Source organism: Sinocyclocheilus grahami, unplaced genomic scaffold, assembly GCF_001515645.1.
Source record: "Sinocyclocheilus grahami isolate Dianchi unplaced genomic scaffold, SAMN03320097.WGS_v1.1 scaffold632.1, whole genome shotgun sequence".
Classification (NCBI taxonomy): Eukaryota; Metazoa; Chordata; class Actinopteri; order Cypriniformes; family Cyprinidae; genus Sinocyclocheilus; species Sinocyclocheilus grahami.
In genome coordinates, this window is record NW_015505811.1 from 371,417 (window position 1) to 383,285 (window position 11,869).

Sequence of the window (11,869 nt, forward strand, 5' to 3'; positions counted from 1 at the left end):
CTGTCACGCGACTCTGTTGCCCTTTCGGGCTTGAACCAATGGTAAAACTAACGACATTATTAACTGTCTTGACGCTCGCGATTATGGTAAGGGGCATTACATTTCCGACGCGTGCTTGTGGTGTTCAGCCAATCACAATGCACTGGGTCAGCTGGCAAATCAGAGCAGACTGCACTTGTCAAAGGAGGGGGCTTTGTTGAAAACTAAGTGTTTGAGAGAGGCGGGGCATAGAGGACCTACAATAATGTACAGTATTTTAAAAATAATGTGTTTTTTGAACATTAAAGCATATCAACATATTCTGTTACACCAAATACACAAAATAATGATCTTTAAAATAGCATCATATGATCCCTTTAATCCTTTTCTTGCAATTTAAAATGAAATGTAAAAAAAATCCAGGTTTGCTATGCTTGTTTATAGGGCTGTACAATTTGTCCAAAATTTTGTGATTATATATCAATATGCCTATATAATAATAATAATAATAATAATAGTTATTATCATAACTACTAAACACAAAAGAAATTTTTTTACAATTGTAATAATTTACTGTAAAGTAAAAACTGAGTATTTAAGAAAAATAATATCACCATAATTTAGATTTTACATCACAACTGTAAAATTACAATACTAATAAAACACACATATATTTATTAAATCACAGTCTTTGTAATTTGATAATTGCACTAAGCCATATCACAATTTATATTTTATTGCAATTAATAGCGACGCTTTCTAAAAGGTAAGGTGCAATTTTTTGGGATAATTTTTTAAAAATTCCAGGTTTTCTGTGCTAGTTTGGAGGGCTGCACAATTTGTCCAAAATATATCAATATGGCTATATAATAATAATAATGGTATTAGTTTTCTTGCTAAATAATTAAAAATAATAATAAAACAAGAAAAACAGTAAAATTAAAAATAATATAACAATTTTATTTTACATTACAACTGTAAAATTACTATAATAATAAAACATGCAGCGCATATATTTAGTTATAGATTTATTTAACACACAATCTTTGGGATTTGATAATTGCACTACCAAATTGAAGCCATATTGCAATTTTGATTTTATTTCAATCAACAATGCAGCTCTAGAATGAGAGGTTTCAGGTGAACGAAAAAAGCACATAAATAAAACGGCAAAAAATAAGCTGTAAATATGCACGAAGAAATAACATTAGACACAGAACAGTTGTTCTCAGCTCAAATGCACATTTCACTTCACTCCACTTCACGCTTTCTTTGTAAAACATAGTAAAATTGCTCAAAATTGTCAGGAAGAGCAGGAAAATGCTTGAATACATTTAAACCTCTTATCACTCTTCTTTTGTTCCCTTTCTCTCAGTTCGACACCAACGGAGACGGTCAGATCAGTACAGCAGAACTAAGAGAGGCCATGAAGAAACTGCTGGGCCAGCAGGTGCTGTTATTTACTTTGCTAAAAAGCGTTTAAAGCCCTCATTCAATTCTCCTTTCATCGCTTTATTGATTCTTATTCCCTCAGGTGGGTCACAGAGATCTGGAGGACATTCTGCGGGACATCGATTTAAACGGAGACGGGCACGTGGACTTTGAAGGTGAGCCACCTTGTGTTGATTTTGCTAGTTAGTAATGCTAATTTCACTGCCGCAGTGTCTTTATTACTGTTCTAGGTGTAGTGAATCGGTTTATGCGGCATGGGAGAAAACGATCGCAATGATCTGTCCACAATAATCCAAAAAATATTACATTCACGTTCCCTCCGTGTTCCATATTTTGGAATCTGCAGTCAAATTTAATTATGGAAAGCAATAATTCCAGGGTTTAATCTCAAATGTAATTTTTTTTTTGTTCTCAAAGTTATTAAAGTAGCAATCAACCTTTTGAAAAGTACTTAAAGGGTACATTTCATGAGGGAAAATGGATTTTCCTTGCTCTTTTGGAGGACAAAATACAAAGACGTACTCTAGTGTTCACAGCGCAAACTCTTCAGTCTAACCAGAACATTTATTGAAACAACAGAGAAGGTGGAAAATTACTTTATGTAAGAAATTTTAAATAACATAAGTGGATTTATCGGAAAAAATGCAATGCAAAATACAGAATATGAAAAAAAAAGGACTGAGACAAATGATCCCTATTATTGATTTTGGTCCCTCTTGCTGTGAGCCGCTGTATCACACAGTTTAGCTGCTGTTGAATCTCATCCTCGTGAAGGTGGTAAAGTGACAGTAGTAGAGCTGTCAACCAGATTATCTCTTAACCACAGGATTATTTCACCTCTCAGATTAACCATGCTCAAAAAGAGCATGAACACGGCAAGGACAAAAATAGCTGGCACTGTTATTCTTGCTGATGTGAGAGTTGAACGTCCCTTTGTTGTATAGTATGTATTTGCATTAAACTCAAAATTTAAGGGATTGTTAGTAACAGAATGGAATATATATATATATATATATATATATATATATATATATTATTTTAAACAACAACAACAGCAGCGTCTCAATATGCTCAAATGGCAAATTACTGTTTTATTGAGAAGACAAATCAGCATTTAAACGCCATCTTCCAGGAAAAGGTCAGTGTAAACAACGGGTTTCATACATTTAAAGACGTTTGGCGAGTTAATTACGTGATTAAAAGAGTAGTTGGCGATTAGCGCTTTAGCATCCAGTCATTTGCATCTGTTTCATACAACCACAATTTTCATCAATTTATGATGCATTTTAGATAGAAATCTAAATGCATCTCAGAAATTAAGATGAAGAATATGTTTAGAGTGTTATATTTAGAAATGTAGCTTTTGAATTGTCCATTACTGTCTTTTTAATAGTGCCTATCAACACATTTCATTATTTAGAATATCATTCTGATTTAAATAAGTGATCTAAAAGGGCATGTATCATTTATTTCGCAAATAATGCCTAAATATTATATTTAAGCAGTTTATTTTGAGCTTGTTTCAAATCTTCATATACATATTTCTGTGTTTTTCTTTCCTGTTTTTCTAGATATGACAGAAATGGCAGTGGACTGATTTGAGGCCGTTTCACATAGACCTCTGAAGCACAGTATTCCTCCCAAGAGACTGTAAAAGCAGGAAGGATTGGATGTTCATGCACAGTCTTATTCAGGGTTTTTTTAACCTTGATGTGTCCCGCTGAGATGTCTATAGTGTTAATTCGATGGATATTCGTCCATTGTTTCAGGCATAAATGATCATTTTCCCCTACATGCCCATGAAGGCTGTGTTTCAGCGTAGGCTTCAGAAATTGAAGCATATCAGAGGAGTCCAGCAGTCTGTGTTTAGGTCATTTTGTGTCCTTTGAATCGTCCGGACTCCACATTGTGGTCAAGATGGAGTCCTACCTCTTCCCCTTCGACAGCCTGATCTGTATGCTCTTGGGCATCTCCTTCACCGTGTGGTTCACCCTTCTTCTGGTGTTCATCATCGTACCTGCAATCTTCGGTGTGTCCTTTGGGATCCGCAGACTGTATATGAAGTCCCTCATCAAGCTTTTTGAGGTGAGTGAGTTGATGTTGAGTATGTCTGTCATTTCACAGTAATTTCATTACTCAACAAGAATATCCGAGGAGGTCTGTCTGTGGTGCAGTGGTCTTGTAATATAAGTTGGAAGGTCATTCAGGGAGTCTTTTGCTCTGTGTTTTTACTACTTAGTTCAGTTGCAGTCAGCAATCTTTCCCTTCACATAGGCTCAAAAAAGAACACAGATTCACGATTGACTGAATTAGTGAGTCTGGAGGGTCTGGCTGTCGTTTGGCTTTGCCTCACTTTATCCTGTGCTGTCACATATTCTTTCATCTTCAAAACTTTATGGACAACATGCATTGTTGCAGGACTCTGGCAGTTTGGGTCGTTTCAGAGTGGTTTGTAGGGGTGTGAATTTATGGGTGAGATTGTGAATACCATGAGTGCCAGTTTTAGAAACGTGTTTCCTCCAGTGGATGTTAGTCTGTTTAATTAAGCACATGAGATGAAAAATCTTTTTGCTTCATATAATCAACATGCAGCGCTTTGTTTGAATTTGTGAAGATGGAAGTCTAAAAAAGTCAATAAATGTTAATCTACCTCTCATTGATGGGTCAGGTACACTACATTTAAAAAAATCTGGGGTCAGTCAGTGTGATTTATTTTAATTTAAAAGAAATGAATACTTTTAAGTAAATATGCATTAAATTGGTTAACAGTAAAGATTTTCAAATAAATGCTGTTCTTTTCAGCATAATAAAAATATTGCTAAAGGATTATGTGGCACTGAAGACTGGAGTAATGCTGCTGAAAATTCAACTTTGTATAACAGAAAATGTATAAAAATATTAAAGTAGAAAATTGTAAAAAATAATTCACAATATGACTGTTTTTACTGTATTTTTCATCAAATCCATGCAGCCTTTGGGAGCACTAGACACTTTCACAAGCGTTAAAAAAAATCGTACTGATCCCAAACTTTTGAAAGGTAGTGTATACTGAACACAAGAGCATTCTGAGATAGATTCTGATGCTTTTTGAGATGTTTTGCATCAATATATCTTCATTTAGGAATTCACTTAAGTAATTCTACATTTTTAATTGGAATATTGGAATTAGGAGGACTTGGCGATTTTTCCGATTTTATCGATTAATTCGAATTTAATGTTTTGCCACGATTTTATTTTTTATAAATCGAGAAATCACAATTTTGAATAGAAATATTACCTTACGTTAAGTAAAGAGAAAAGAATGATCCAACTGCATGTCGGCGCACGTGATTAACCGCTCACGTGTGATGCGCTCTGTGAAGGACCATATGTAGAAGGCGCTTTTGTGTTGACAAAGATGTGACTTGGGCAGTGGAATAGGAAAAAATGCAGGAATATGGGGATTGAACTTTTAATTTGAGCACCGCGTTTTTAGAATGCCGTTTCATGCATGAGATGCTGCAAGAGACGCGAGCGCAACAGTCAAACAACAGTCCATGTTTACATTGAAAAAACAATGGAAAAGAGGTGTAATAGAATAAAAACCTGTAAAGAACTACTACTGTATATATGATATTTCATGTTTGCATCATGGTGACATCAGGCTGAAAGCTGCGGTTCATTGATTTTACAGAACATTTATAGTTAATAATAGCCTACTGGTGTTGTACCTTCAGTCATTTTGAATTTGAATTACCTTGACTTTTGAGTTTTTTTTTTAAAGCATTTTCCTTGTATTATTTCTGAACATATAATATGTATAATACAAGTTTGTACAAGACGTAGTTGTAGTTCATGGATCTTTTTTTGCAAAGAAGTGATTTGTTTAACATTTACTTCATGTGTGGTGCACTTGAGATAGAAATGTGTTTAACTAGAGGGTTAATAAAAAAAAAAAACTTGAATCATGTTAAAAATCGAAAATCGGTCAAACGTTCTAAAACAAAAAAAAATTGAGATAAAAAATTTTTTGCCGTATCGCCCAGCCCTACTTGGAATATTGGAATAATATAGTTTTTTTTTTTTTTTTTTTTACTTTGCTTAAGCCCTATTGCATGTTTCCACACCCAGAAATGGAGAAACAGTGGCCTGTTTTTGATGCTTTAGGATTCTCTTTTTGGAACTGACAGCAAGTATCAAAGATTTCACTTACTTCAGATAGCGTGACGCCAATCACTAGGTCTAATGCATGATTTAATGCTAAAAAAAATTGCATCCATGCTCTGTAATTGAGATGCTTCAAGAATAATTTTGAAATCACAATGTGTTTTTCTAAATTAAAATCAAATCCTGAAGTACCTAAATGTTCCTTATTGTAAATGCATGCCAGTAAGAGCTCTGTGTGTGACCTAAAATAGATTCTGATGGTTTCCTATGCTGCCACTCTCCTCTCATCCATCTGGACTAATATAGTCACTCTGTCCGACCCTCTCCAGACTCCCTAAGAAACTCCAGATGGCTTTTTTCCAGTGACTAACTTCCCCGTACTTTGCTGTCTGGTGACCCTGAACAGGGTAGCGAGATTTAGTCTGACAAGCAGCTTGACTGTTCACTCTTTCCCTAGCCTGACCTTCGCTTCCGCATCTCTCTTGAGTCACAGCATCATCAGTGCCTGCAAGAGTCACTGTTTACTTTCACACAGCGCATGGACATCTTTCCACACTCGGTGCTCAGCTGCTGTCCTTGCTTGGCTAATCCACATTAATGATCCCTAAGGGAAAATTCAGATGCAGTAACAGCAACATCAGATGTTGTGTGTACACGTGTACATACATGTGCAGGTATAGATAAACAAGGCAAAACATAGAAACTATTTACAGGGTTCTTGTGGGTCTTTAACTAGTCTTAAAACGTCTTAAATTTATTTTGAGCAAATTTAAGGTCATAAAATCTTAAATATCTGAAATGGTATAACAAAAGTAAACCTCTTCTTTTCAGTGATTCTGTGATTCTCTTCTTTTCAGTGGTCACTAACAATCTGTAAAACTCATTTGAAACCTGCATTAAAAAAAATTCACTCAGTATTTAATTAAAATGCACTTTCTTTGAGCACTTGACTCAAAAGAATCAGATCATAAAATGTTCAAAAATATTCATAAAAAATGCATAAAATCTTTTTTCTGGATATTATTAGGAGTTTGGTTACACACTATATCTGGCATTTAATACAACCTTAACTCTTGTAGCTTTGTTGTGGGCCGGCCCTTTCGCAGGAAGGAAAAACGAAGCACTTCATTTAACACATTAAGTATATAGACTAGTATTAGCAAAAAAAATCTGTTTATTACTTTTTCTTTAAACACATGATTTTCCTATCAGCAAAATCCAGTATTGATCAACCTCTAATTTGTATGTATGGAAGTATTAGTAGTAGTAAAATCTGGTATTCATGCTTTATTTTGAGATTGTATAAATTTGTTCTTTATGGGCAACAATAACAATTTTTTTTTAAATCTTAAAAAAGGTCGTATGTCTTAAATTAGATTTTAAAACCTATGCAGAATCCCTGTATTTAGTTCAGTGTGATGCAGCAGGTTTAAGACAGACGGGTTCTTTTAGCCTGTTCATTTCAATCTGAACTGATTCTTTTAGGTCAAGTGCTCCTAGAAACTGTATTTTAAGTCAATATTTGGTTAAATGTTGTTTATTGCTTGTTTCAAATAGGTTTTAAAGGTTTCGTTGTTAGTAATTGACAGATGTTTTGTGAAACATTTTGACCAAATCATTGAAAAGAACTGGTTCAAAAGTCTGTTGAACTTGTCAGTGGTTGTGGTTTTCAGGCGTTCTGGCTGAACTCCAGGACCCAGCGAGGACACATGGATCAGCCGTTGTGTTCTCCTCCCCAGTGGTGTTTTGGGCGGCTGGCTGTGAGTCTGTGGGATTGGCTCCCCAAAGGCTGTTTACCGCTTGAATGTTGTTTGTTTCTCCATCCTCATGACAGCTGTATGAGGTCTCGTGGGGTCTGGAGTCCAGCCTGCCATTGGGGATACAAAATAAATGTAACATGGTGTAACAAAAGGACGATTAAGTGATTCAATTAAGATGTCGTGACTCATGTAATGTGATTCCATAATGTAACAGATCATCCATCACCAGAACATGATGAAATGATTCAGTACATTTTTGCTTCTTTAAATTGTGGAAATACCACAGTTGGAAATATATTATTACTGTTTTTAGGCTTTTTAATGCGATACTACTGTGCACACCAGGATACTGTGCTGAACTATTACAGTTTGCGATTTACTTAATTTGTGGGACTAATTCTCATTCTGCTTTCAGTGGGCGACCTTAAGAATGGAGCGAGGAGCCAAGGAGAAGAATCAGCATCTCTACAAACCCTACAGCAATGGTAAAACACTAAAAAGTCATTACCACCAACATCATATCTTCACCACCATCATAACCCTGCTCTTTTTTTCCCCCCAGGGATCATTGCTAAAGAGCCACTGTCCCTCGAACAGGAGATCCAGGACATGAGGCGTGGAGGTGCAGAGCCTGAATTTGATATGTCTGACATCTTCTATTTCTGCCGGCGAGGTGTAGAGAGCATTGTCGATGACGAGGTGACCAAGCGCTTCACGGCAGAGGAGCTGGAGTCCTGGAACCTGCTGACCCGAAGCAACTACAACTTCCACCACATCAGCACCCAGCTCACAGCACTCTGGGGGGTGGGAGTGCTCATCCGCTATGGGTTTCTGCTGCCACTCAGGTGAGAGGAAGATCTGTGGATAGTGCATGAATGCTTTGTGGATGGATATAATTGGTGGTACTTGTGTTTTTTAAATTGGTAATCACTTAAAAGGTGTTGAACTGGCTCTTCAAAGCTTATGTATTCCTGTTCCTTCTTAAAGACATACTAGCAGATAGATCAGACTTAAGACAATTTTGCACAGATTTGTCCTTGATTTGTAGTCTGGATGAGTTGATAGATTTCACAGAAAGTTGTGTGGTATATATAATTTTTTCTTTTTTTTGCTTCACACTTTAATTTCTTCCGGTTGGAGGATATCAAACATTTTAGTGTGTGTTTGTTTGTGATTCTCAATTGTTTAGTCTGTAATGCCCAGTTTTTCTCTAACTATTTACAAATTCAGTAAATGCACACCTAGGCCTGGTTTCACAGACAGGGCTTAGACTAAGCCAGGATTAGGCCATAGTTTAATTAGGACATTTGAGTAATTTTAATAAATGTGCCTTAGAAAAAAAAAAACATTACTGGTGTGCATCTTGAGACAAAACAAAGGCACTGATATAGTTTAAGATCAGTCTGTGCAAGTTTCTTTCAGTTGAAACGAGTCAGATTTACATTTTAGTCTGGGACTAGGCTTAAGCCTTGTTTGTGAAACCGGGGGCTAGTGTTTAAAATTTGGTCTGAATTATGTCTGAAACTAATGTGTAGTGCGTTTCAGTGAGAAATAGCCAAAGTTCTGTGTGGCACAATTCCAAACCTTAAAAACAGACGTAGGTCAGCGGTTTTAAACTGTCAGCAATTTTAAACCATCAGCATTTTTAAGGCTTACATGTGCCAAATGCTAAGTGCTCAAGGTTAAACGGACACCTCATATTTTTATTCAAAAGAACTATGCTGAAGAAATGTGCAAGTCACCTGGGACTGTTCGTAAGCTTCACTAGCTCGGGACATTTACTCTAATGCAGACATAATATTCGTGCAGTGATTATGCTAAGCATTATTAGATTTTGTTTTGAACATTTTCTGTGTTGCTCTTAACAGGGTCACGCTTGCTTTCACCGGTGTTGGTCTTCTCGTGGTTCTGACGTCAATTGTTGGACTGTTTCCAAATGGAAGGTATGTCTGAAGGTTTAACACCTGCAGCTGTAGTGTTGTGATTTAAAACATCACAGTAGACCATGGCTGTCTGTCCTGTGATGCACCAGTTTGAAACAAAAATTGATATAAACTACCATTCAAAAGTTTGCAGTCAGTAAGAGAAAAAAAAAAAACTTTTATTCAGCAAGGATGTGACAGTAAAGACTTTTATAGTGATAAAATAAGATTTCTATTTTAAAAAAATGTACTTGTGAACATTCTATTCATCAAAGAATCCTGAGAGAAATGTTTCCACAAAAATATTTGTATTTATTATTTTAATAAAACATAAGGGGGCTAGTGTTTAAAATTTGGTCTGAATTATGTCTGAAACTAATGTGTAGTGCGTTTCAGTGAGAAATAGCCAAAGTTCTGTGTGGCACAATTCCAAACCTTAAAAACAGACGTAGGTCAGCGGTTTTAAACTGTCAGCAATTTTAAACCATCAGCATTTTTAAGGCTTACATGTGCCAAATGCTAAGTGCTCAAGGTTAAACGGACACCTCATATTTTTATTCAAAAGAACTATGCTGAAGAAATGTGCAAGTCACCTGGGACTGTTCGTAAGCTTCACTAGCTCGGGACATTTACTCTAATGCAGACATAATATTCATGCAGTGATTATGCTAAGCATTATTAGATTTTGTTTTGAACATTTTCTGTGTTGCTCTTAACAGGGTCACGCTTGCTTTCACCGGTGTTGGTCTTCTCGTGGTTCTGACGTCAATTGTTGGACTGTTTCCAAATGGAAGGTATGTCTGAAGGTTTAACACCTGCAGCTGTAGTGTTGTGATTTAAAACATCACAGTAGACCATGGCTGTCTGTCCTGTGATGCACCAGTTTGAAACAAAAATTGATATAAACTACCATTCAAAAGTTTGCAGTCAGTAAGAGAAAAAAAAAAACTTTTATTCAGCAAGGATGTGACAGTAAAGACTTTTATAGTGATAAAATAAGATTTCTATTTAAAATAAATGTACTTGTGAACATTCTATTCATCAAAGAATCCTGAGAGAAATGTTTCCACAAAAATATTTGTATTTATTATTTTAATAAAACATAATATTAAAAATGTTTTCAACATTGATAATAAAAAAAAGTTTCTTGAGCACCAAATCAGCATATTAGAATGATTTCTGAAGGATCATGTGACACTGAAGTCTGGAGTAATGATGCTGAAAATTCAGCTCTACATCACAGGAATAAATGGTAGATGTGTAACATTAACACTGATGTCTGTGCTCTAATGGGCAGAATGAAGAGTTATCTCAGTGACAAGGTTCATCTGATGTGTTACCGGATCTGTGTAAGAGCCCTGACGGCCATCATCACCTACCATGACAGGTACTGACACATAAACACTACCATATACCAATATTAAACACTATTAGAGATGTTTATGCCTGTTGTATCGTTTTATTTTCCATATTTATTAGTATTCACTTTTTTGGCTTCAAGGGAGAACAAACCCAAAAACGGAGGAATCTGTGTGGCCAATCACACCTCACCTATTGACGTCATCATTCTGGCCAGTGACGGATGCTACGCTATGGTAGTGTCATGTTTGTGTTGATGATTTCGGTTCAGTATTGATATTGAATGTAATATTTGCATTAACCCTGTCTCTCTGTGTGGATCAGGTGGGCCAGGTCCATGGTGGTCTGATAGGGGTCATTCAGAGGGCGATGGTGAAGGCCTGTCCTCACATCTGGTTTGAGAGGTCTGAAGTGAAGGACCGACACCTTGTGGCCAAACGGTAACATTGAATTTTTCTCACAAATATTCACCTCCTCCAATTTGCAATTACGTTTTGAATATTTCTGTTTGTCACAAACTAATAAAAAAAAATTTTTTTAGATTGAGTGACCACGTTGCAGACAAAAGCAAACTGCCAATCCTCATATTCCCAGAGGGTGAGTGTTAGAACTCCTGCTTATATTACCATTTCATACTGAAGTATATGATTATATGTGGAATAAATACACTTTTTTTTGTCATTTCTAAAGGAACTTGTATCAACAACACTTCAGTCATGATGTTCAAGAAGGGAAGCTTTGAGATCGGCTGCACAGTTTACCCTGTGGCAATAAAGGTAAGAACAAACTCCTTTTTTTCTGTTATATGCTATCTTTGTTGCTGATAAAGTGTTTTTACATGACTTTGGCTGTTATTTTGGCAGTATGACCCTCGTTTTGGTGACGCGTTCTGGAACAGCAGCAAGTTTGGGATGGTGAACTACCTGCTGCACATGATGAGCAGTTGGGCCATTGTGTGTAGCGTCTGGTACCTTCCACCAATGAGCCGTATGGTGAGTGGTGAAGCTTTGAAAGAGACGTATATTTCATTATATATACACTACTGTTCATAAGTTTGGGGTCAGTAAGTTTTAATACTTTTATTGAGCAAGGATGCATTAAATTGATCAGAAGTGACAGTAAAGATTTCTATTTAAAATAAATGTTGTTCCTTTTAACTTTCTATTAATCCAAGAAAACATGAAAAAATATTAAGCAGCGCAACCGTTTTCAACATTGATAAAAAGAAGAAAAGTTTCTTGAACAGCAAAT

At 36.0% G+C, this 11,869-nt stretch overlaps 2 protein-coding genes across 2 annotated transcripts in view; both read left to right on the plus strand.

The window, feature by feature from the left end:
- Positions 1 to 3,028, plus strand: part of LOC107558082 (calcium-binding protein 2-like) — a 25,988-nt gene extending 22,960 nt beyond the window's left edge. The window contains exons 5-7 of the mRNA XM_016241707.1: positions 1,355 to 1,429; positions 1,514 to 1,586; positions 3,003 to 3,028. Of these exons, the coding sequence (XP_016097193.1) occupies positions 1,355 to 1,429; positions 1,514 to 1,586; positions 3,003 to 3,028 (174 nt within the window). The remainder of the gene's footprint in view (positions 1 to 1,354; positions 1,430 to 1,513; positions 1,587 to 3,002) is intronic.
- LOC107558124 (glycerol-3-phosphate acyltransferase 4-like) overlaps positions 2,479 to 11,869 on the plus strand; it is a 10,506-nt gene continuing 1,115 nt past the window's right edge. The window contains exons 1-11 of the mRNA XM_016241741.1: positions 2,479 to 2,569; positions 3,003 to 3,516; positions 7,753 to 7,822; positions 7,900 to 8,182; positions 9,206 to 9,280; positions 10,557 to 10,646; positions 10,761 to 10,854; positions 10,943 to 11,058; positions 11,160 to 11,215; positions 11,309 to 11,394; positions 11,482 to 11,610. Of these exons, the coding sequence (XP_016097227.1) occupies positions 3,349 to 3,516; positions 7,753 to 7,822; positions 7,900 to 8,182; positions 9,206 to 9,280; positions 10,557 to 10,646; positions 10,761 to 10,854; positions 10,943 to 11,058; positions 11,160 to 11,215; positions 11,309 to 11,394; positions 11,482 to 11,610 (1,167 nt within the window). The 5' untranslated portion in view covers positions 2,479 to 2,569; positions 3,003 to 3,348. The remainder of the gene's footprint in view (positions 2,570 to 3,002; positions 3,517 to 7,752; positions 7,823 to 7,899; positions 8,183 to 9,205; positions 9,281 to 10,556; positions 10,647 to 10,760; positions 10,855 to 10,942; positions 11,059 to 11,159; positions 11,216 to 11,308; positions 11,395 to 11,481; positions 11,611 to 11,869) is intronic.